The sequence below is a fragment of the Mobula birostris genome, chromosome 5 (genome assembly GCF_030028105.1).
Source record: "Mobula birostris isolate sMobBir1 chromosome 5, sMobBir1.hap1, whole genome shotgun sequence".
NCBI lineage: Eukaryota > Metazoa > Chordata > Chondrichthyes > Myliobatiformes > Myliobatidae > Mobula > Mobula birostris.
In genome coordinates this window covers 107,865,043-107,891,995 of record NC_092374.1, presented here as the reverse complement: position 1 = coordinate 107,891,995, position 26,953 = coordinate 107,865,043, and the positions used below count along the sequence as shown (strand labels likewise).

The following is a 26,953-nucleotide window of genomic DNA, read 5'->3' as shown; positions in this document are numbered from 1 at the left end:
GATATGCCTCCTTTTGCATGACTTAATTAAATTGAATAAGTCATGTAAAAGGAAAGTGAAACTAGTGAGATTGTGCTTACGTGTTGGTTCATTGACCATTCAGAAATATGATGGCAGAGGAGAAGAAGCTGTTCCTACCTTCATTCCGCCATCATCCTTTCCAACAAAGAATTCCACACCCTGAACACTCTTTGGTTGAAATAATTTTCATCAATTCCCCTCTAATCCCAATACCAAATAACTCAAATTTATGTTCTCAGGTATTGACTTACCCACTAAGGAAAACCATAGCTAATTTCCAATTGCCCTGTATGAATCTCTCAGAATTTTAGATATTTTGGATAGCATTTGAAGCTCCACCCACCCTTGATCTCTTCTTCTAAACAAACAGTCCCAGCCTCGTCAATCTGTCTTCATAAAATCCTTCAAATCTGGGAAGAGACTCATGAATTTCAAAAGCACCTCATCTAGTGTAACCACATCCTCCATGTGGTGCGGTGTTCAAGATTATATGACAATATATCGGTCTCCTGCCTTTGTCTTAGCTTTGGGTCAGAAAACCCAACCCCTACCTTGGTGTCCATTCTTCTGTCCACTCTCCGAGGTCTGAAGAAATAGTGTTGAATTAATAGAGCAAATCTCAAAGAATACAGCTGCCCTATTACCATCATTCTAGAGTAAAGCAGTTATATCTTCATACTTAATAGCATTCAACATACATCAGTAAGCCTGCATTGTGTAGAGTTGGTGGCTGCAATTCAGTGTGATAAGGGATTACATGAACATGAAATATTTTTTTTTAAACAGATTTTCCTCACAATTCAACTGCAACCTGTGTGCATGTAATATGCAAAGATGTGTAATTACACAGCAAAAGCCTGTCCCCAGATTCTGCATGCATAGATCACCAGCCTTTCAAAAATATTCAAAAGAAACATCACTGCACTAAACTTAACAGGAGAAAAACAAGGTCATACGTAAATCCACATCACCCAGCTTGAATGTTGTGACTAAGAAAAGTGTACACACCACTGACAAAGGGACTTCGACTTGAGGAGGAATTTCCTCTGCCAGAGGGTGGTGAATCTGTGGAATTCATTGCCACGGATGTCTGCGCAGGTCAAGTCACTTGGTATATATAACGTGTAAGTTGACAGGTTTTTGATTAGTAAGGGTGTCATGAGTTACAAAGAGGAGGCAGGAAAGTGGGGTTGAAAGGGATAATAAATCAACCATGATGTAATGGTGGAGCAGACTCGAGCTGAATGGCCTGATTCTGTCTTTTGTCTAATTAAAGTCACAGTCAAAGGGGGTGGTTACAGAAGGAAAGGGGCAAACAAAATGAATGATCTATATACCTGATGCTGCTGCAATAAAAGCATCCAGATAACATTAACATTTAGGTAAGAGCTTTAACACAGGTTCCTCCATTTACCTGTCTAGTAGTCTCTTAAACTTCACTAGTGTATCTGCCTCCACCACTGACTCAGGCAGTGCATTCTAGACACCAACCATTCTCTGAGTAAAAAACCTTCCTCTAATATCCCCCTTGAACTTCCCACCCCTTACCTTAAAGCCATGTCCTCTTGTATTGAGCAGTGGTGCCCTGTGTAAGAGGCGCTGGCTATCCACTCTATCTATTCCTCTTAATATCTTAATAAAATTTCGTTAAAGATGGCACCGGTAACTGGCAACTTTGCACACGCTCTCCCGAGGAAACTGCCCTCTCCACTATCCTATACCCGAGTAACCCTTCTAAACCTCCAATTTAGCAAGATCAAGATAAACAACACCCTGGCAAAGCTACTGACCGAGCTGGAGACCACCACGCCAGAACTGCTTCTTAAACTCCGGACCCGACAAATGAGGCCCACCACGTTCCCGGAGACCTGCGGTCTGCTATCGTACCAGAGCACTTGGAGACATGGCCCCTCTCCGGAGCAGACGACCACACAGAAGTGACAATGCAGACCTCAAGGTGCCCCAGACGCTTCCCCTGAGCGACCACCGTAAAACCCTGTTGGTGGCCATCTACAGCTGCCGGAAGTGAGGTCTCCACTGCCAACCTCGGAAATCGAGCCCTCGGCTCGGCTGGAGCGGAGGCCTCCGCAACCGTGACTCGACTTAAGGACTTGTTTCAGCCAGGAGCCCGGCCATCCGGGATTAAGTGTCGGCTTCGAGGCCCGACCCAACCGACAGCCTGGGCCCCTGGCAGCTGGAAGTGGCAGTGGATCCATCCCTGTTACTCGGCCCGACCTGGAGCGCACGACGAAGCGACCCGCTGATCGATTCCCGCGGGACGCGTCCACCTACCTCAAAGAGCTGACAACAACACACTGCATCGATGGAAACCTGGAAAGATGCACTACTTACCGAGGAAGCGTGGGAAAAGAGCTGGGCTGCTGGTCAGATTGAAGCTGAGGGGCTTCAGGGCCCCTATGCCCACCATCCTACTAGCTAATGTGCAAGCCATAGAGAACAAGGTAGATGATCTTAAAGGGAGACTAACCTACTGCAGACAGATGCAGAACTGCTGTGTATTCTGTTTCACCAAGACCTGGCTCTTCCCTGCCACCCCAAACTGTGCCATCCGACCGGAGAGATTTTCGATCCATCAGATGGACTGCACGGTGTCTTTGGGCAAGACGAGGGGAGGTGGTGTCTGCCTACTGATCAACACTGCGTGGTGCTCGGACACAGTGGCACTGACAAGCTCCTGCAGCCAAGACCTGGAACACCTGTAGGTGAAGTGTTGTCCCTACTATCTGCCACGGGAATTCACCTCGGTCATACTGACAGCGGTCTACATTCCCCCCCAAGCGGATCTGGAGTGTGCTCTGAACATGCTGTATGCCAACATCAGTGAACTTGAGACCAGGTATCTGGAGGCTTTGCTCATTAGAGCCAGGGACTTTAACCAGGCCAACCTCAGAAAGGCGCAAGATTCGAACAGAAGGGGAGCATCCCGCTCCCTCCGGATGAACCGGACCTGGTGGCATCGAGATTCATCATTACTGAGGAGGACGTTAGAAGGGCCTTCCTGAAAATAAATCCAAGGAAGGCGACGGGCCCAGATGGCGTCCCAGGACGGGTTCTCCGGGCCCAAGCAAGCGAGCTAGCTGGAGCGTTTGCTGATATCTTCAACTGCTCCTTGCTTCAGTCCAAGATCCCTTCGTGCTTTAAGAAGGCAATGATAATCCCAGTGCCGAAGAAGAACAACCTCAACGCTTTGCAATTCGCCTACCAGAGCAACAGGTCAACATCAGGTGGTCAACATCTCTGGCCCTACATTCCTCCTTAGAACACCTGGAGAATAAAGATGCATACATAAGGCTCCTTTTCATTGACTACAGCTCTGCCTTTAATACCATCATTCCAAATAAACTGATTCCTAAGCTCCGGATCCTGGGCCTTAGCACTCAGATCTGCAGCTGGATCTTCAACTTCCTCACAGACAGGACCCAGGCTGTGAAAATAGGGGACAAGCTCTCCTCTACAATCACTCTGAGCACCGGTGCCCCACAAGGCTCTGTACTCAGCCCCCTGCTGTACTCACTGTCACCCGTGATTGTGTAGCAAAGTTTCCATCAAACTCAATATATAAGTTTGCTGATGACACAACAATTATAGACCGTATCTCGCGTCGTGATGAGTTTGAGTACAGAGAGGAAATTAAGAACCTGGTGGCATGCTGCAAAGACAATAACCTATCCCTCAACGTCAGCAAGACAAAGGAATTGGTTGTTGACTTCAGAAGGAGTAGCGGACCGCACGACCCAATTTACATCAGTGGTGCGCAAGTGGAACAGGTCAAAAGCTTTAAGTTTCTCAGGGTCAATATCACAAGTGACCTGAGTTGGTCCAACCAAGTAGAGTTCACTGCCAAGAAGGCCCACCAGTGCCTTTACTTCCTGAGAAAACTAAAGAAATTTGGCCTGTCCCCTAAAACCCTCACTAATTTTTATGGATGCACCGTAGAAAGCATTCTTCTAGGGTGCATCACAACCTGGTATGGAAGTTGTCCTGTCCAAGACTGAAAGAAGCTGCAGAGGATCGTGAACATGGCACAGCACATCACACAAACCAATCTTCCATCCACGGACTCACTTTACACCGCACTCTGTTGGAGCATTACTGCCAGGATAATCAAGGACACGACCCACCCAGCCAACACTCTTTTTGTCCCTCTTCCCTCCGGGAGAAGGCTCAGGAGCTTGAAGACTCATACGGTGAGATTCGGGAACAACTTCTCTCCAACTGTGATAAGACTGCAGAACGAATCCTGACCCGGATCTGGGCCGTACCCTCCAAATATCCGGACCTGCCTCTCAGTTTTTTTGCACTACCTTACCTTCCATTTTTCTATTTTCTATGTATGATTTATAATTTAAATTTTTAATATTTACTAATTGTTACTATTTTTAATATTTAATAATTGTAATCCAGAGAGTGGGAAGCACAGAATCAAATATTGCTGTGATGATTGTACGTTCTAGTATCAATTGTTTGGCGACAATGAAGTATAAAGTATAAGTATATCTTGTACACCTCTGTCATGTCTCCTCTCATCTTCCTTCTCCCCAAAGAGTAAAGCCCTAGTTCCCTTAATCTCTGATCATAATGCATACTCTCTAAACCAGGCAGCATCTTGGTAGATCTCCTCTGTACCCTTTCCAATGCTTCCACATCCTTCCTATAGTGAGGCAACCAGAACTGGACACAGTACTCCAAGTGTGGCCTAAGCAGAGTTTTATAGAGCTACATCATTACCTCGCAACTCTTAAACTCTATCCCTCGACTGATGAAAGCTAACACCCCATAAGCTTTCTTAACTACCCTATCTACCTGTGAGGCAACTTTCAGGGATATGTCAACATGTACCTCCATATCCCTCTGCTCCTCCACACTACCAAGTATCCTACCATTTATTTTGTACTCTGCCTTGGAGTTTGTCCTTCTAAAGTGTACCACCTCACACTTCTCGGGGTTGAACTCCATCCGTCACTTCTCAGCCCACTTCTGCATCCTATCAATGTCTCTCTGCAATCTTCGACAATCCTCTACACTATCGACTTTGCTTCTAACTTCCACCCAGCCCTTAAATTCACTTGGTCCATCTCGGACACTTTTCTCCCCTTTCTCGATCTCTCCGTCTCTATCTCTGGATTCAGACTGTCCACTGACACCTTCTATAAGCCCACTGACTCTCATAACAACCTCGACTACACCTCTTCCCACCCTGCCACTTGCAAGAATGCTATTCCCTATTCCCAGTTCCTCCGTCTCCACTGCATCTGCTTCCAGAATGAGGCTTTCCGTTTCAGGACATCTCAAATGTCCTCTTTCTTTAAGGATAGTGGTTTCCCTTCTGCCGTCATCAATGATGCCCTCACCCACATCTCCTCCATTTTCCACACTTCGGCCCTTACCCCATCCTCCTGTCACCACAACAGGCTCAGAGTTCCCCTTGTCCTCACCTACCACCCCACCAGCCTCCGGATCCAGCACATTATCCTCCGCAAATTCTGCCACCTTCAACAGGACCCAACCACTAAGCACATCTTCCTCTCTCTACCGCTCTCCACTCTCCACTTTCCACAGGGATCGGTCCCTCCGCGACTCACTGGTCCACATGTCCCTCCCCGCGGATCTCCCACCCAGCACTTATCCCTGCAATCGTAAGTGCTACACCTGTCCCTACACCTCCTCTCTTGCCACTATTCAGGGCCCCAAACATCCCTTACAGGTGAGACAACACTCCACTTGTGAGTCTGTTGGGGTCATCTATGGCTTCCAGTGCTCCCAGTGCGGCCTCCTCTACATTGGTGAAACCTGACGCAGATTGGGGGACCACTTCGTCAAGCACCTCCGCTCCACCGCCACAACAGACTGGATCTCCTGGTTGCCACCCACTTCAACTCTGTTTCACATTCCCATTCAGATATGTCCATACATGGCCTCCTCTACTGCCATGATGAGGCTAAACTCAGGTTGGAGGAGCAACACCTCATATACCGTCTGGGTAGTCTCAAGCCCCTGGGCATGAACATTGAATTCTCCAACTTCTGGTAATTCCCTCCCCCTCCTTTCGCCCATCCCAGTTTCACTCTGCCTATCACCTCCCTCATGGTTCCAGCTCCTTCTACTACCCATTCTGTTTTCCCCTACTCCTTCTTCACCTTTCCTGCCTATCCCCTCCCCTACCCTACCCCTTTATCTTTCCCCTTACTGGTTTTTCACCTGGCACCTAACTGCTTTCTTCCCACCTTCCCCCCACCTTCTTTATAGGGCCCTTGCCCCCTCCGAAGGGTTTCGGCCTGAAACGTTGACGGTTCATTTCCATGGATGCTGCCCGACCTGCTGGGTTCCTCCAGCGTGTTGTGCCTGTTACACCACCAACCTTTGTGTCATCTGCAAACTTGCCAACCCACACTTCTACCCCTAAATCCAGGTCATTAATAAAAATCACGAAAAATAGAGGTCCCAGAACCGATCCTTGTGGGACAACACTCGTCACAACCCTCTAATCTGAATGTACTCCCTCCACCACAACCCTCTGTTTTTTGCAGGCAAGCCAATTCTGAATCCACTTGGCCAAACTTCCCTGGATCCCATGCCTTCTGACTTTCTGAATAAGCCTACCATGTGGAACCTTGTTAAATGCCTTACTAAAATCAATATAGATCACATCCACTGCACTACCCTCATCTATTTGCCTGGTCACCTCCTGAAAGAACTCTATCAGGCTTATTAGACACGATCTGCCCTTCACAAAGCCATGCTGACTGTCCCTGATCAGACCATGATTCTCTAAATGCCCATTGATCCTACCTCTAAGAATCTTTTCCAACAGCTTTCCCACACAGGCGTAAGGCTCACTGGTCTATAATCAACCGGACAATCCCTACTACCTTGTCCGAACAAGGAGAAAAACTTCAACTCCCTCCAATCCTCCGGTACCATTTCCATGGACAACAAGAACATAAAGATCCTAGCCAGGGGCTCAGCAATCTCTAGCCGCGCCTCGTGGAGCAGCCTGAGGAATATGCCATCAGGCCCTGGGGACTTATCCGTCCTAATGTATTTTAACAACTCCAACATCTCCTCTCCCTTAATATCAACATGCTCCAGAACATCAACCTCACTCATATTGTCCTCATCGTCATCAAGTTCCCTCTCATTGGTGAATACCGAAGAGAAGTATTCATTGAGGACCTTGCCCGCTTCCACAGCCTCCAGGCACATCTTCCCACCTTTATCTCTAATTGGTCCTTTCTTCACTCCTGTCATCCTTTTGTTCTTCACATAACTGAAGAATGCCCTGGTGTTTTCCTTTACCCTACTCGCCAGGCCCCCTTCTTGCTCTCCTCAGCCCCTTCTTAAGCTCCTTTCTTGCTGCCCTATATTCCTCAATAGACCCATCTGATCCTTGCTTCCTAAACCTCATGTATGCTGCCTTCTTCCACCTGACTAGATTTTCCACCTCACTTGTCACCCATGGTTCCTTCACCCTACCATTCATAATCTTCCTCACCGGGACAAATTTATCCCTAACATCCTGCAAGAGATCCCTAAACATCAACCACATGTCCATAGTACTTTTCCCTGCAAAAGCATCATCCCAATTCACGCCCACAAGTTCTAGCCTTATAGCCTCATAATTTGCCCTTCTCCAATTAAAAATTTTCCTGTCCTCTCTGATTCTGTCCTTTTCCATGATAACGCTAAAGGCCAGGGAGCAGTGGTCACTGTCCCCCAGATGCTCACCCATTGAGAGATCTATGACCTGACCCGGTTCGTTACCTAATACTAGACCTAGTATGGCATTCCCCCTAGTTGGCATGTCAACATACTGTGACAGGAATCCATCCTAGACACACTTAACAAACTCTGCCCCATCAAAACCATTGGAACTAATCAGATGCCAATGAATATTAGGGAAGTTAAAGTCACCCATGATAACAACCCTGTTATTTTCGCACCTTTCCAAAATCTGCCTCTCAATCTGCTCCTCTGTATCTCTGCTACTACCACGAGGCCTATAGAAGACCCCCAGTAGAGTAACTGCTCCCTTCCTGTTCCTGACTTCCACCCATACTGACTCAAAAGAGGATCCTGCTACATTACCCACCCTTTCTGTATCTGTAATAGTATCCCTGACCAGTAATGCCACCCCTCCTCCTCTTCCCCCCCTCTCTATCCCTTTTAAAGCACTGGAATCCAGGAATATTGAGAATCCATTCCTGCCCTGCTGCCAGCCAAGTCTCTGTAATGCCCACTACATTATAATTCCATGTATGTATCCAAGCTCTCAGTTCATCACCTTTGTTCCTGATGTTTCTTGCATTGAAGTACACGCACTTTAGCTCTTCTATCTTACTGCCTTTACACCCTTTATTCTGCTTCTCTTTCCTCAAAGCCTCTTTATATGTTAGATCTGGCTTTACTCCATGCACTATACTTGCAGTTCTCGCATGACCTTTATCCTCCTCCACCTTACTATCTGCTCCAACACTCTGGTTCCCCTCCCCCTGCAAATCTAGTTTAAACCCCCCCACAGCAGCACTAGCAAACCTTCCCACAAGGATGTTAGTCCCCCTCCAGTTCGGGTGCAACTCGTCCCGTCGGAACACCCCCCCATCTTCCCTGGAACAAGGCCCAATTGTCCAGAAACATGATGCCTTCTCTCCTGCACCAACCCCTTAGCCACATACTTAGCTGCATTATCTTCCTATTTCTAGCCTCAGTAGCACATAGCACGGGTAGCAATCCTGAGATTGCAACCCTGGAAGTCCTGTCCTTCATCTTTGCGCCTAACTCCCTAAGCTCTCTTTGCAGGACTGCCTCTCCTTCCTATCCACATCATTGGTCCCTACATGGACCACGACATCTGGCTGCTCACCCTCCCTCTTGAGAATACTGAGAACTCGATCTGAGATATCGTGGACCCTGGCACTAGGGAGGCAACAGACCATCCGGGATTCTCGATCTCTCCCACAGAACCTCTTATCTGTCCCGCTAACTATTGAATCCCCTATCAGTACTGCTCTCCTCTTTTCCCTCCTTCCCTTCTGAGCTGAGGGTCCAGTCTCGGTACCAGAGATGCGGCCACTGCAACTTGTCCCTGGTAAGTTGTCCCCACTAACAGTATCTAAAACGGTATACTTATTATTGATGGGAACGGCCACAGGGATGCTCTGCTCATTCTGTCTATTCCTCTTCCCTCTCCTGACAGTCACCCAGCTACCTGTCTCCTGACTTTTAGGGGTGACTACCTCCCTGTAACTCCTGTTTATTTCTGCCTCTGCCTCACGAATGTTCATCCAGCTCCAGCTCCAGTTCCCTAACTCAGTTTGTCAGGAGCTGCAGCTGGATGCACCTTTTACAGGTGTAGTCATCAGGGACAATTGTGCTCGCCCTGACTTCCCACATACTTCAAATGGAGCACTCAACTGCCCCAATTGCTGCCTCCATTACCTACTTCTAAGTTAATTAGATTAATTAAAGGAGCTTACCTGGCCTTACCTCACTGGGAGCAAGCTCATCCTCAGCCTTTCGAGCTGAAGCCTCTCGAGCCAAAGTCTTCCTACTCTGTCTCCCACTACTCAGTTGCCCGCTCCTACGATGCCCGCTCCTTTAATCTGCTTGCTTTTTAAATGCTCCCACTGTTCTCACAGGCCGACCTTCACGCGTTTGTGCAGTCGCGTCTCGTTCAAACTGCCGAAGAAATGACCTTCCCCTTCTCAATCTGCTTGCTTTTTAAACTCTCCCACTGTTCTCTCAGGCCAACCTTCACAGGCTTACACAGTCATGCCCTGTTCAAACTGCTGAAGGAAAACTGTACCTCCCTTAGTCGCAGGACTCTGCAGAGAGTGGTACGGACAGCCCAGTGCATCTGTAGATGTGAACTTCCCACTATACGAGACATTTACAAAGACAGGTGTGTAAAAAGGGCCTGAAGGATCACTGGGGACCCGAGTCACCCCAACCACAAACTGCTTCAGCTGCTACCATCCGGGAAATGGTACCACAGCATAAAAGCCAGGACCAACAGGCTCTCGGACAGCTTCTTCCACCAGGTCATCAGACTGATTAATTTATGCTGATACAATTGCATTTCTATGCTATATTGATTGTCCTGTTGTACATACAATTTATTACAAATTACTATAAATTGCATATTGCACATTTAGATAGAGATGTAACGTAAAGACTTCTACTCCTCATGTATGTGAAGGATGTAAGAAATAAAGTCAATTTGATTCTGTAGCTCAATGATTGGGAAGTGGTCATTCTAGTCACAGTACTGGAAATTAAGTGGCTACTGTAACACTCCAGCCCAAGGGAGTTCTCTATTCAAGATTCACTCATATTATAAGACCATTATACAAAAGAGCAAAACTAGGCCATTTGGCTCATCAAGTTTGCTCCACATTCCATCATGGCTGATTTATTATTTCTCTGAACCCTAGTCAACTGCCTTCACTTCGTAACCTTTGATGCCCGGACTAATCAGGAATGTATCAAACCCCGCTTTAAAGATACCCATGGCTTGGCCTCCACAGTTGTCTGTGACAATGAATTCCACAGATTAACCATCCTTCAGGCTAAAGAAATGCCTCTTCATCCCTGTTCTGAAGGTACTTTGTTTATTCTGAGGCTAACTCTCCATTTCTGGACTCCCCCTTCCCCCCACCACTATAGGAAACATCCTTTCCATGGCCACTCTATCTAGGCCTATCAATATTCAATAGTTTTTAATGAGCTACCCCTTCATTATTCTAAACTCCAGCAAGTACAGGCCCAGAGCCATCAAATGCTCCTCCTACATTAACCCTTTTTTTCCTGGGATCATTCCTGTGAATGCACTTACGCTGTTTGCAAAGCTTTAAGTTTAAATTCACTAGTTGACACACTCGTTTTATTCAAGACAATGAAATCCTACCACACAGTTGCATAAAATATGATTAGGCCTTATTTCAATTGGATGGATCATGCTAGACCCAGCTGGCTGTTTGGCTTGGTCTCTCATTGTCATTATAGAATAGAAAGATATATGTTTATAACAGGGACGGGATGGAATTTCTTTAGCCAGAGGGTGATGAATCCATGGAATTTATTGCCACTGATAGCTGTGAAGGCCATTGGAGTGTATTTTTTAAAAAGCTGATATATGTTCTTGAATGGTTATGGGGAGAAGGCAGGAGAATGGTGTTGAGAAGGAAAATAAATCAGCCAAGGTCAAATGGTGGAGCAGACTTGATGGGCTAAATGGCATAATACTATGTCTTATGGTCTTACCTCATCCAGGACCACATTCAACTGGTCTGAATGCAGTGTACAGATCTTGCTGACTCTCTGCATGCTCAAAATGGATATTGACATCAGTCACAGAGATGAGTAGGTGTCAAGAGGTTATGCTCCCACAATGCCCTCGATAGTAAACAAAGCTCGGGGTTGGGCCTTTCTCTTATGGCATTGTTTTACATCCTGTGTCATTGGAACAATATCTGTGTTTCCTGTTAATGTCCCTGTTCTGCCCAATTTAATGGAGCATTCTCTGTTGTTTCCCTCTGTCAGAAGGACCATGTGTAAGTTCCTGAACTATCGCTCGGTCTCTGTCTGTTGTTTGCGATCAGTGAAAATACCCCAGGTTTGTAGGTTCAGCTCAAGCAGATGAAGAGATAGTCAAAACAAAATAAAAGTCAATAAAATTAATAAAACTATAAGATTAATTAAAACACATGAAACAAAGACAAGAAAGTAAATTCTGAAATTTTATATAAAATCTTGTGAAGACATAATGCAATAATGATAAGTAGTACAGATTAGTTCTTAAAGATTAATTTATCAATACACAAACTAATATAGATAATTTGTCGATAGGTAGGACTCTGACAAATAGAGAATATAGTGGGAAAAAGTAAAATTGTCCATTTTAGCAGGGAAATTATGAAGGAGCCTTTTATCAAAATGGCAGGAGATTGTAGGGCTCTAAGATGTCCTACAATCTTAGGGCTATGGGTGTCCTAATGCATGATTTGCAAAAGCCTAAACAGTGGTATATTGAGTAATAAGCAAAACTACAAGAATGTTGTTGTACTTCAGCTGAGGAATTTTAAGCATAAAGGACACACAAAAGAATGCATGGATCTGAGACAACACACAAAGACGTCAACTGTCGATTTCTCTTCATAGATGCTGCCTGGTCTGCTGAAGGAACTTAGTAGTTAGGGAACATCTATGGAGGGAAATGGATAGTGGATGCTCCAGGTCAAGACCCTTCATTGGGCCAGTCCAGAAATATTTTCTATTTCCCACCACAGATGCTGCCTGATATACTGAGTTCTTCCAGCACTTTGAAGTAATGTTTCATTTAATTAAAGTCTTGCAAGATATGTTAGATCATAAGACAGAGGAGCAGAGATATGCCATTTGGTGCATCGAGTCTGCTCCACCATTCTATAATGGCTGTTTTATTAACCCTGTCAACCCCATTTCCTCTGCCTTCTCCCTGTAACCCTTGATGCCCTGACTAACCAAGAACCTATCAATTGGAATATTACATCCTCCCTCTTTAAGGATTCATGTTATTACATTGGAAGCAGTTCAGAGATTTACTGGACTAATACCTAGGAAATGACACTGAAGTATTGAATGCAGTTCTGTTTGCCCAACTATAGAAGGAATGTTATTAAACTGGAAAGGGTGCAGAGAAGATTAGTATAAAGATAATACTAGTACTGGAAGGCATGCTTTAGAAGGAAATGTTGGATAGACTGAGATTTTTTTTTTCCCTTTGAGCAGAGGAGACTCAGGGGTGACCTCACAGAGAGGTGCATAAAATAATGAGGGCATTGATAAGTTCACAGTGTTTTTCCCAGGGCAGGAATGTCTGAAACTAGAGGGCATAAAGTGGGTAAAGATTTTGAGAAGAACCGAAGGGGCAACATTTTCACATAGACGGCTGTATGTATATGAAATAAGCTACCAGAGGAAGCTATATGGGTAGTACAATTACAATATTTAAAAGACCATTGGACAGATTTCTGGATATATTTCAGAGGGTTATGGGCCAAATACATGCAAATGACACTAGGACCGATAGACATCTGGGTTCGCATGGGTAAGTTGCCTATGGCCTATTTGTATGCTGTATGACTCTATGAATGGTTGAACTGTCTTATAAGGAATGGTTAGACAGTGTTGCTTATGTTGTAGACTTTAGAAAGGAGGAAAAGATCTACATTGTAACAGTGAAGATCCTGAGGTACCTTATTAGGGTAGGTGCAGATAGAATTTTTTTTAATTGTTTGTACAATTTGTTCTTTCTTTTTTGCACTGTGGAGGTATGATTGTCTTTGTGGTGTGGGTTCTTTTTTCGTGAATTCTATTGTTTCTTTGTTTTGAAGCTGCCTGCAAAGAGCCAAATCTCAAGGATGTATATGGTATACATACTTCAATAATAAATACACTTTGAACTTTGAAGTTTTGTTGGAGAAACCAGAACCATGGACACTGTTCCAAATTATGCAGTTGCCCACTCGATAAAGAAGCATGAAATAAAAACACACACTCTTCCAAGGAGCACCTCAGTTTCCACTGGGGATTCTGGTTTCTCCCCAAAAGTGAGAGAGGCTTTTGAAAACTTCTCCAGCAAAACCCAATGGAAGTATGGTCTCATAACATTTCTCAAGCAGATGTAACTAAATAGAACATTACAGCACAGTATAGGCCCATTACACACTTGAAAGAAAGGGAACAAATGATTTTTGCAAATAGGTTGGAATGTGGATCTTCTATTCTTGCTCCTGTTGCATACTGCCCTGACAGGTTAGAAGAATGAGGGTGGATCTTATTGAAACCTATCGAACATTGAAATGTCCAGGAAGAGTGGATGTGGAGAAGATGTTTCCTATAGTCAGTGAGACTAGAACAAGAGGGCACAGCCTTGCAATAAAGGGCTGTTCATTTAAATCAGAGATAAGAAGAAATTTCTTTAGACAGAGCTGTGGAATTCATTGCCATAGATTGCCAAGGAGACCAAATTATTAAGTATATTTAAAGTGGAGGTTGATAGGTTCTTGGCTTGTCTGGGCACCAAAGGTTACGGGGAGAAGACAATAAATTAGGGTTGGGAAAAATAATAAATCAGCCAATATGGAATGGTGGAACAAACTTGATGGGATGAGTGGCCTAATACTGCTCCTATGTGTTAAACATTTTAGTTATTTGATAAGTAAATAAATAGGCAGTTAGATAAATAAATAAGCAAGCAAATAAACAGAGGTAAATAAAGTGATTAATAAGGTGATAAATAAACCAATAAATTAAGCATATGATTACTCAAATGACTCCTTAAGAACTATTTGAAACCAAATAACTCCAATCACACTGAAATGCAAGACATTTCAAGTAAAAAGTAACCAAAATCTTTAAGTAATATCCTTTTGTCTGTAGACATGCATACACATAGCAGGAGATAACCATCTGTGAACTTTGAAATGGTGTAAAGAGGGCTATACAATTACCTGTCCTGGATGCCACAAAGATCTATATGTAGGTCAGTGAAGTTTCCCTGTAGACCTTGTTGCACTGAAATGAGATCCACTGCTTGGTTGTCAATCAGAATGAGCCGCATGCAGCCTTCAAATGCACCGAAGGGATTTGAACAATCAGTGGCAGCAGCTTGTTCAGGGCAACCTTTGGAGTAGAAACATATCAGATGATAAGCTGCTTGCAAACCACATAAGTAATTATGTTCTGTGCTTCTGTCCATCTTAAACAAATGATCATTGATCATCAAAACCAGTTCCAGTGCAAAAGATACAGCTAATCATTTTTTGTTAGCATTTAGATTTATTAAAGATAAGGGGTACCTTTTCACATGCCTTAATACAGTGGATTCTGGTTCATTGGGACACAATAGGAACAGTACATTTTGGCCCATTTAAGCCATTGCCGAAGTTTCATGGAAATAGTTAAAAAGGTATAAAAAAGACAAATTACTGCTTAACTGAGTAACAAGTTACATAGTTAAAAGAAATACAGAACGTATTAGAACACTACCAAAATCACTACTCTACTATAAATAGTTGCTAATAGTGATTGATGGAGGAATTAATCTAGTGTTCATTGCTGTGTTCTTTTGATTGACTAAATGAACAAAAACAGTGCAGGCACCTAGTATAGATAATAAACTGCCTTCATACAATGCTTTTGACAATTGCATTCTCCAAATCTTAATTTTTGTTGTAACATTCAGGATGATTGGTGATACCTTCAAATTTTTCATTGTTCCTAACTTGTTGAGGTAGTGAATTGTTTCATTTTCACTCCCAGCCATTTTTGGCATCTCCAAACCTGAATGCATGTTATCACATTAAGCAAAAGAGTTCTGAATTGTCTTGCTGCTTATTACTCACCAACTATCAGCCTTGATAATCACTGCCCTTTGACAACAACACACACACAACTGATGCCATTTAAAAACTGTTTACCCTAGGCAGAGTGCCGTTGATTTAGAATGTATGTCTAGTGCACATTCTGGAGCAGAGGGTAGCGGTAATGCACCATTAAGCTGGATGCCAACCGCCGTAAAACAAGATACAGACAGACAGAGTGCCGTATCTAATGGCCACTAAACGTGCACCTGACAGACTACTTAGAAACTGTTCAACAGTCCAGTCCCCTGTCTCAATTAGGCAGCATGGTGTCCCAAATAAATGAAGGGAATCCCGACTATTTTCTTGATTTTTCTTTGTTCTTTAAGAGTTGTTCCAATAAGCGACTGCACTGATAAACTAACAGCCCAATTCATAGGAATCCACTATATTAACTTGGTTAGAGTACTTTTTTAATGTTCATTTTTTTAAAAACACAAAGCCTTAGGTCTTGTATACATAGATCCAAAAATATTAAAGAGAATACCAAAAGTTTCCTCACATACATAAAGTGTAAAAGAGAGGCAAGAGCAGATATTGGACTGCTTGAAAGCAATGCTGGAGAGGTAATAATAAGGAACAACTAAAGGACAGACGAACTAAATAAATATTTTGTATTGGTCTTTACTAGCACTATGATGGAAGTTCCAGGTGTCAGAGGTCATGAAGTATGAATTTACCATAACTAGAGAGAAGGCTCTTGGGACACTGAAAGGATTGAAGGTGGATAAGTTACCTGGACCAGATGGTGTACATCCTAGGGTTCTGGAAGAGGTAGCTGAAAACATTGTGGAGGCATTAGTACTGTAATGATCTTTCAAGAATCATCAGATTCTTGAATAGTTCCAGAAGAGTGGACGACTGCAACTCTCAGTCCACTCTTCAAGAAGGGAGAGAGACAGAAGAAAGGAAACTATAGGCCAGTTAATCTGACCTCAGTGGTTGGAATGACATTGGAGTCGATCATCATGGATGAGGTCTCAGGGTACCTGGAGGCATATGATGAAATAGGCTGTAGTAAACATGGTTTCCTCAAGGCAAAATCTGTCTGACAAATCTGTTGGAATTCTTTGAAGAAACAACAAGCAGGATAGACAAAGGAGAATTGGTTGATGTTGTGTAGCTGGACTTTCAGAAGGCCTTTGACAAACTACCACACATGAGGCTACTTATCAGTCTACGAGCCCATGGTACTACATGATATATTCTAACATGGGTAAAGCAGTGGTTGATTGGCAGGATGCAAAGAATGGGAATAAAGAGAACCTTTTCTCGTTGAGGGCCAGTAACTAGTGCCACTACACAGGGGTCTGTGTTGGGACAGATTCTTTTTACGTTATATGTCAATGATTTGGATGATGAAATTGATGGCTTTGTTGCAAAGTTTGTAGATGATATGAAGATACGTGAAGGGCCAGGTAGGCTTGAGGAAATAAAGAGGCTACAGAAGGGTTTAGACAGATTCAGAGAATAGGCAAAGAAATGGCAGATGGAATACAGGGTCAGGAAGTGTATGGTCATACACTCTGGTAGCAGGAATGTAAGGGTTGATTGTTTTCTAAATTGAGAGAAAATACAAAAAAACTGAGGCACAAAGGAACTAAAGAGTCCTTGTGCAGTTTGAGTTTGTGTTGAGGAATGCAATCTTCTACTAAATACTACTAAATATATTGACCAAATGACACTAAGAATATAAACAAAAAGCATTGTTTGTCCATTGTTACCCCCAGCCTCCCCCCTCCCCCCTCTGATCCCAGCTCTCATCCGTGCCGGGTCTTTACCATCCCCTCCGACCTTCAACTGTCAGAGGCAGAATGCTCTGTCCTCAGTAAGGGCCTCACCTTTGTCCCCCTTCGCCCACACCTCAGCGAGTTCCGTGTTCGCCACGATGCGGAACTTTTCTTCCGCCGTCTCCGTCTCCGAGCCTACTTCTTCGGCAAGGACTCTTCCACCCCCACCGATGACCCCTTCTCCCGTCTTCAACCCTCCTCTTCTTCATGGACACCCTGCTCTGGTCTTCTGCCTGCCCTGGATTCTTTATCACTAACTGCCGACGGGACATCAACCGTCTCGACTTTACCGCACCTTGTCCCCATTCCAACCTCACTCCTTCGGAACGCTCTGCTCTCCACTCCCTCCGCACTAATCCTAACCTTATTATTAAACCCACCAATAAGGGGGGTGCTGTTGTAGTCTGGCGTACTGACCTCTACCTTGCCGAGGCACAGCGACAACTCGCGGATACCTCCTCTTATTTACCCCTCGATCGTGACCTCACTAACGAACACCAGGCCATTGTCTCCCACACCATCACCGACTTTATCCGCTCAGGGGATCTCCCATCCACTGCTACCAACCTTATAGTTCCCACACCCCGCACTTCCCGTTTCTACCTCCTACCCAAGATCCACAAACCTGCCTGTCCTGGCCAACCTATTGTTTCAGCTTGCTCCTGCCCCACCGAACTCATTTCTGCATACCTCGACACTGTTTTATCACCCCTTGTTCAGTCCCTTCCGACCTATGTTCGTGACACTTCTCACGCTCTTAGACTTTTCGATGATTTTAAGTTCCCTGGCCCCCACTGCTTTATTTTCACCATGGATGTCCAGTCCTTATATACTTCCATCCCCCATCAGGAAGGTCTCAAAGCTCTACGCTTCTTTTTGGATTCCAGACCTAATCAGTTCCCCTCTACCACCACTCTGCTCCGTCTAGCGGAATTAGTCCTTACTCTTAATAATTTCTCCTTTGGCTCCTCCCACTTCCTCCAAACTAAAGGTGTAGCTATGGGCACCCGTATGGGTCCTAGCTATGCCTGCCTTTTTGTTGGGTTTGTGGAACAATCTATGTTCCGTGCCTATTCTGGTATCTGTCCCCCACTTTTCCTTCGCTACATCGACGACTGCATTGGCGCTGCTTCCTGCACGCATGCAGAACTCGTTGACTTTATTAACTTTGCCTCCAACTTTCACCCTGCCCTCAAGTTTACCTGGTCCATTTCCGACACCTCCCTCCCCTTTCTAGATCTTTCTGTCTCTGTCTCTGGAGACAGCTTATCCACTGATGTCTACTATAAGCCTACTGACTCTCACAGTTATCTGGACTATTCCTCTTCTCACCCTGTCTCTTGCAAAAACGCCATCCCCTTCTCGCAATCCCTCCGTCTCCGCTGCATCTGCTCTCAGGATGAGGCTTTTCATTCTAGGACGAGGGAGATGTCTTCCTTTTTTAAAGAAAGAGGCTTCCCTTCCTCCACTATCAACTCTGCTCTTAAACGCATCTCCCCCATTTCATGTACATCTGCTCTCACTCCATCCTCCCGCCACCCCACTAGGAATAGGGTTCCCCTGGTCCTCACCTACCACCCCACCAGCCTCCGGGTCCAACATATTATTCTCCGTAACTTCCGCCACCTCCAACGGGATCCCACCACTAAGCACATCTTTCCCTCCCCGCCTCTCTCTGCATTCCGCAGGGATCGCTCCCTACACAACTTCCTTGTCCATTCGTCCCCCCCATCCCTCTCCACTGATCTCCCTCCTGGCACTTATCCGTGTAAGTGCTACACATGTCCTTGCACTTCCTCCCTTACCACCATTCAGGGCCCCAAACAGTCCTTCCAGGTGAGGCAACACTTCACCTGTGAGTCGACTGGGTTGATATACTGTGTCCGGTGCTCCCAATGTGGCCTTTTATATATTGGCAAGACCCAACGCAGACTGGGAGACCGCTTTGCTGAACACCTACGCTCTGTCCGTCAGAGAAAGCAGGATCTCCCAGTGGCCACACATTTTAATTCCACATCCCATTCCCATTCTGACATGTCTATCCACGGCCTCCTCTACTGTAAAGATGAAGCCACACTCAGGTTGGAGGAACAACACCTTATATTCCGTCTGGGTAGCCTCCAACCTGATGGCATGAACATCGACTTCTCTAACTTCCGCTAAGGCCCCACCTCCCCCTCGTACCCCATCTGTTACTCATTTTTATGCACACATTCTCTCACTCTCCTTTTTCTCCCTCTGTCCCTCTGAGTATACCTCTTGCCCATCCTCTGGGTCCCCCCCCCCCCCCCCGTCTTTCTTCCCGGACCTCCCGTCCCATGATCCTCTCGTATCCCCTTTTGCCTATCACCTGTCCAGCTCTTGGCTCTATCCCTCCCCCTCCTGTCTTCTCCTATCATTTTGGATCTCCCCCTCCGCCTCCAACTTTCAAATCCCTTACTCACTCTTCCTTCAGTTAGTCCTGACGAAGGGTCTCGGCCTGAAACGTCGACTGCACCTCTTCCTACAGATGCTGCTTGGCCTGCTGCGTTCACCAGCAACTTTGATGTGTGTTGTTTGTCCATACTTGTATTATGGATAATGTTTACTTTTGAAATTAAAATTCAAAATTCTTCAAATTCCAGGTTAATTAATTAACACATAAGTTCTTCTTTTGTTACAGTCGGCTTGAATTCTGGATCGGTAGATTCAATTAGAATCAACTTTATTGTCATTGTGCCGAGTACAGATACAAAGCCAATGAAATGCACTTAGCATCTGACCAGAAATGCAAGGAATAGTGTTATTTTCAAAATAACTGCAAATAAAAAAAGTGCTACAGCACACAAATATAAAAGTACTGAGACAGTACAATACGGATGCAATACTGCTTAGCGCTGTGATGAGAGGTTCAGCAGTGTCTCAGACTCAGGGAAGAAGCTCTTCCTGTGCCTGCTGGTGCGGGAGCGGAGGCTCCTGTAGCACCTACTAGATGGGAGGAGAGTAAAAAGTCCATGGTTAGGGTGAGATGCATCCCTGATAATGCTTTTCGCCCTGCCCAGGCAGCGTTTATGATAGATGTTCTCAATGGGTGCTGATAATCCGCTGGGCAGTTTTCACCATACGCTGGAGTGCTTTGTGGTTCGATATGGGACAATTGCCATACCACACTGAGATGCAGTTGGTGAGAATGTTCTCAATTGTACAGTGGTAAAAGTCCGTCAGTATCCTGGGACAGAGGTGAGCTTTCTGCATTCTCCACAGGAAATAAAGACGCCATTGTGCCTTTTTGATCAGGATGGAGGAGTTCAGGGACCAGGTGAGATCCTCGGAAATGTGGACACCAAGGAATTTGAAGCTTCATACACACTTCACTACAGTTCCGTTGATGTAGATGGGAATGTGAGTGTGACTCCTGGCATGCCTGAAGTCCACAATGATCTCCTTGGTCTTCTGGGTGTTAAGGGTGTTCAGCTAGGTGCTGAACCTCGTCCCTGTAGGCCATCTCGTCATCCCCTCTGATCAGGCCAACCGCCGTGGTGTCGTCTGCAAACTTGATTATGGAGTTAGAACCATGTACAGGACCACAGTCATAGGTGAAAAGGGAGTACAGAAGAGGGCTCAGCACACAGCCTTGAGGCACGCCGGTGTTCAGGGTGAGAGTGGAGGAAGAGAGGTTGATTATGTGTGCTCTGTACATTGCACTCTGCCTACCTGGTTAAGAGAAAGCTGATGTAGATTTGATAAGTGAGTACAGTGACCAATGTGCATGCATTTTGTCCCAAACACCAATCTTTCAACAATAATCAACGTCAGGATAACAATATTGCCTTTGAAACACTACTTGTAGAGAAAACTCATCCAAAGTCATCCTTATAGCAAATGGAAGGGTGCGGTGGCAGTGGTGAGGTACCAAAACAGCTATCTGAAGTCATCAATGAGAAGCCCTTTGAAGGAGGACAGCGATGTATGAAAATCTGAATAAGCCCCAGCAATGATGTACAGATTGAAAGGCACTCGCATTCAGAGTTTTCCAGGTGTCCTTGTACTGTATATAAGTTACCAAAAGTGGCACTGAGGTAAAATCAGGCCATGATTTTCAATGTTAGACCCAGCATAAGGAGTTGACTTCATTACTCCTGCTTCGTCCTCTGTTCTTTTGATATTCTCTGTATTGTCACCATTTTATTGAAGGATAATGGTCTATAATCAAGAAAATCAGGACTGAAAGTTTTTCCAAAGATGGATACAAGCATCATGGCCAAATATGAACTGTTAGGTCATATAGATTGACTGTCAGTTTGGAAAGGATTGTAAACATATGGCAAGCTAGTGTCATAATTAAAGGATACAAATGATAGAGTAACCATTATAATGCCAATTATCAACATGTACAAGCCTTTTGTAGAAGAGTATATCAGATAAAACAAGATAAAAACATGCATAATCTTTATCAGGAATGGCGATGAACAGAACTTGAATTATGTACTTATATTTATTGTGTGTTATTTTGAGATTATTATTGTGCTTTTTACCTTTTATGTTTTTATTGTTCTCCATCAGATCCAGAGTAATAATTAATTTGTTCTCCTTACACTTGTGTACAGGAAATGACATTAAACATTCTTAAATCTCTTGCTGCCCAAATATTTCTTCCTGAGTGATCCATGTTATTTAAAACTTTGGCAAACTTCTACAGATGTGCGGTGGAGAGGTCACTGACAGGTTGAATTACAACTTTAGGTAAGGAACAGAAAGGCGTATACAAAGTAGTGGATTACAGGTCTGTACATTAAGGGTATGAATTCCATAGATTCACCACCTCTATGGAATTTTTTCCTCATCTCTTTTCTAAATGGATGCCCCTCAATTCTGTAACTGTGCCCTCTAGCACTAGCCTCTCCCACTATAAGAAACATTCTCTCCACAACCACTTTATCTGGGCTTTTAAATATTTGATCAGTTTCAATGTGATCACCCATCCTTGTTTTAGCCCACAAGTAAGATCAAACTCATTGTAGTTGAGCCCGCTAGGGGAATGGAAATTCTGGATTGGATGTTATGTAATTCCCTAGATTTGATTTGGGAGCTTAAGGTAACGGAACCATTAGGAGACAGTGATAGTAATATAAGGAGGGTTCCCACCTGATGACCCCGATGATGTACCTACCCTCCCTCCTTGTCACCACTCCAAGCCCACTGCCAACATCGAGAGTGCCAACTTACCATAGAGATCGAAACATCAAGTCCTAGTAGCTGTACTAATAGAATTTACCCTGCAGATTGAGAGGGAGAAGCTAAAAATTGGATGTATTGGTATTACAGTGGGGTAAAGGGAATTACAGAGGCATGAGAGAGGAGCTGGTCAAAGTTCATTGGAAGAGGACACTATCAAGGATGATGGCAGAACAGTAATAGCTGGTGTTTCTGGGAGAAATTCAGAAGGCACTGGGAAGATGTATCACAAAACTGAATAAGTATTCTGAAAAGAGGATGAGGCAACCATGGCTGACAAGAGAAATCAAAGACAGCATCTAAGCAAAAGAGAGGGCATATAATATTGCAAAAATTAATGAGAAGTTAGAGGATTGGGAAGCTTTTAAAAACCAACAGAAGGCATGTACTCAAGGGAGCGTGAAGCGCAGAATCAAATATCGCTGTGATGATTGTACGCTCTAGTATTAATTGTTTGGCGACAATAAAGTAAAGTAAGTAAGTCACAAGGAGAATAAGAGATGAAATAAGAAGGTGAGCTAGTCTATAGTATAAAAAATTAGAGATATAAAGAGTAAAAGGGAGACTAGATTCGATATTGAACTACTGGAAAATGACACTGGAGAGGTAGTAATAGGGGTCAAAGAAATGGTGGATGAAATGAAGTATTTTACCTCAGTCCTCACTGTGGAAGGTACAAGTAAAATGCTAGAAATACTAAAGTGTCACGTGGCAGAAGTGAGTGTTGCTGCTATTACTAAAAAGATGATGTTTGGGAAGCTGAAATGTCTGAAGGTAGATAAGTCATCTAGACCAGATCAACTGCACATCAGCATTCTGAAAGACATTGCTGAACAGATTGAGGAGGCATTTGTAGTGATCTTCCATGAATCATTGGATTCTGAAATAGTTCTGAAGGACAGAAAATTGCAAAGAAGATAATTCCTCTGTCTAAGAAGGGAGGGGGGCAGAAGAAAGGAAATTATAAGCCAGTTAGCCTGACTTCAGTGGTTGGAAGGATATTAGAATCCATTATTAAGGATGAGGTTTCTGAATACTTGGAGGCACAATGTAAAATAGGCCAAGGTCAGCAGGATTTTCTAAAAGGGGTATTCTTGTCTGACAAATCTATTGACATTTTTTGAGGAAATAAAAGGCTGGTAGACAAATTGGCGTCTGTGGAAGTTGTTTATTTGGATTTTCAGCAGGCTTTTGAGATGGTGCTGCACATGAGGCAACTTAACAAGTTAAGAGCCCATGGTATTACGTGAAAGGTACAAGAATTGATGGATGATTGGCTGACTAGCAGCTGGCAATGACTGGGAAGAAAGTGAGTCTTTTCTGGTTGGCTGCCAGTGACTAGCGGTGCTCCGCATAGGTCGGTGGTGTGACCGTTTCTTTTTACATTATGTATCAATGATTTGAATGAATGAATTGATAACTTTGTGGCTAAGTTTGCAAATGATAAAATGACAGCTGAAGGGTAAGGTAGGTTTGACAAAGCAGGGTGTGTGCACAAGGGAATGGGCAAAGAAATGGCAGATGGAATAGTGCAGGGAAGTACATGGTCAAACAATATGGCAGAAGGACTAAAAGTGTGGACTATTTTCTAAATGAGGAGAAAAAAATTCGAGGTACAAAGGGACTTGGGAGTCCTTATACAGGATTCCCTAAAGGTTAAATTGCAGGTTGAGTCAGTGGTAAAGAAGGCAATGTTAGCAGTTACTTTGAGAGGACAAGAATCCAAAAGCAAGGATGCATTGCTGAGGCTTTATAAGGCATTGGTTAGACCACATGGAGTATTGAGAGCAGTTTTGGGGTCCTTATCTAGGAGAAGACGTGCTGACATTGAAGAAGGCCCAGAGGAGGTTCATGAGGATGATCCCAGGAATGAATTAATTAACATTTAAGGAGTGTTGACTGGCTCTGGGCCTCTACTCGCTAGAGTTGAAAAGAATGAGGTCAGATCACATTGAAACGTATCGAATATTAAAAGGCCCAGATAGATTTGATATGGAGAACAAGTTTCCTATAGTGGGGGAGTTTAGGACCAGAGTTCACAGCCTCAGAATTGAGGGATATCCATTTAGAACAGAGATGAGGAAAAATTTCTTTAGCCGGGGGGTGGGGCGAATCTGTGGAATACATTGCCACAGACAACTGTGTAGGGCAGGTCACTAGCTATATTTAACACAGATGTTGATAGGTTCTTGATTAATCAGGGTGTCAAAAAGTTATGGAGACAAGGCAGAAGAACGGGGCTGAGAGGGATAATAAATTAGCCTTATTGGAATGGTAGAGTAGGCGCAATGAAATGTATGGCCTAATTCTGCTCTATGTCTTATGGGTAAAGCCTCCCCACCATTGAGGACATCTACAAGGAGCAATGTCGTAGACACTAGCATTCATCATTAAGGACCGTCATGATCCAGGTCATGCCCTCTTTTTGCTACTGCCATCAGGAAAAAGGTACAGGAGCCTCATAACTCACAACACCACATTCAGTAACAGTTATTAACCCTCAACCATCAGGCTCTTGAACTGGAGGTGACAATGTTATTTAACTTCACTCAGCCCAACACTGAACTGTTCCCACAACTTAATAATTTATCATTATTATTTTGATGCTTTTCTATTTGCACAGTTTGTTGTTTTTTGGAGATTAGTTGTTTGCCCATCTTGTGTGTGGTTTTTCATTGATTCTATTGTGTTTCTTTTGATTTACTGTGAGTGTCCACAGGAACATGAATCTCAGGTTTGTATATGGGGACATATATATTGTCATGGATCAGAGGGATCTGGAAGTACAGGATCCCTATACTGTAATTAGAGTTGCAGGTAGGCCAGATGTTAGAGAAAGCTTTTAACATTAATCAGGGCACTGACTACAGAAGGTGGAATGTTATGTTGCTGATGTACAAGATGCCTGTGAGGACACATTTGAAATATTGTATTCTGTTTTGGTCATCCTATTATAGAAAAGACATCATTAAACTGGAAAGAGTGCAAAAGAGATTTGCGGACATTTTGCCAGGACTCAAAGGACTGAGTTATGGTGAGGGGTTTAGCCGGTTGAGATGATTTTCATTTGACTGTATGAGGATGATGGGTGATCTTAGAGAGGTGTACAATCATAAGGGGCATAGATAAGATGAATGTGCACACTATTTACTTCATTGTTGTGGAATCAAGAACAAGGCGGCACAAGTTGAAGATGAGAGTGGAGAGATTTGTGGGAACATGAAGGGCAACTTTTTAAACCAGTGTGTGGAATAAACTGTCAAGAGAGTAGTTGAGGTAAGTATCTAAGCAACATTTAAAAGGGACTTGTACAGGAACATGGATAGGAAAGATTTAGAAGGATATGGGCCAATCATGGGCAAATTGGATGAGCATAGCTGGAAATCCTGATAAGCACGAACCAGTTAATGGATGGGCCTGTTATCACACTCTATGACTATGATTAATTAAGACCATGAGACCATAAGACAAAGGAGCAGAAGTCCGCCATTTGGCCCATCGAGTCTGCTCCACTATTTTATCATGAGCTGATCCATTCTCCCATTTAGTCCCACTCCCCCACCTTCTCACCATAACCTTTGATGCCCTGGCTACTCAGATACCTATCAATCTCTGCCTTGAATACTCCCAATGACTTGACCTCCACTGCTGCCGTGACAACAAATTCCACAGATTCACCACCCTCTGGCTAAAAAAATTTCTTTGCATCTCTGTTCTGAATGGGTGCCCTTCAATCCTTAGGTCATGCCCTCTCATACTAGACTCTCCCATCATGGGAAACAACTTTGCCACATCCACTCTGTCCATGCCTTTCAACATTTGAAATGTTTTTATGAGGTCCCCCGTCATTCTTCTAAACTCCAAGGGTGGTCAAACATTCCTCATATGTAAACCCTGTCACTCCTGGAATCATTCTAGTGAATCTTCTCTGAACTCTCTCCAATGTCAGCACATCCCTTCTTAAATAAGGAGCCCAAAACTGCACACAGTACTCCAAGTGAGGTCTTACCAGTGCTTTATAGAGCCTCAACATCACATCCCCGCTCCTATACTCTATTCCTCTAGAAAGGAATGCCAACATTGCATTCACCTTCTTCACCACCAACTCAACCTGGAGGTTAACCTTAAGGGTATCCTGCACGAGGACTCCCAAGTCCCGTTGCATCTCAGAACTTCGAATTCTCTCCTCATTTAAATAATAGTCTGCCCGTTTATTTCTTCTACCAAAGTGTATAATCATATTATTAAACAATAATAATCAAAGTACTAACAATGCACTGAAATATTTAAGAAAATTAAATAAATGTATGTTAATTTTTATTTCATTTGAAAATGGCTTTTGTTTTCTCCCATTGATTTAAATGGATGATAACACTTCAGTCAGTAGCATTGCAAGCCTGAGCTGTGGGGTCAGTGGAGGTTAACACTGCCCCTTTGGACTCTCCACCAATGCTGCTGGTAGCCCAGATGGAATGGTGGAAGATACTGCCCTGCCATAAGCCAGAA

General features: G+C 44.0%; 1 protein-coding gene across 1 annotated transcript in view; it reads right to left on the bottom strand.

The window, feature by feature from the left end:
- Positions 1 to 26,953, bottom strand: part of LOC140197315 (contactin-associated protein-like 5) — a 1,626,808-nt gene that overhangs the window by 965,164 nt on the left and 634,691 nt on the right. The window contains exon 8 of the mRNA XM_072257270.1: positions 14,532 to 14,703. Within this exon, the coding sequence (XP_072113371.1) occupies positions 14,532 to 14,703 (172 nt within the window). The remainder of the gene's footprint in view (positions 1 to 14,531; positions 14,704 to 26,953) is intronic.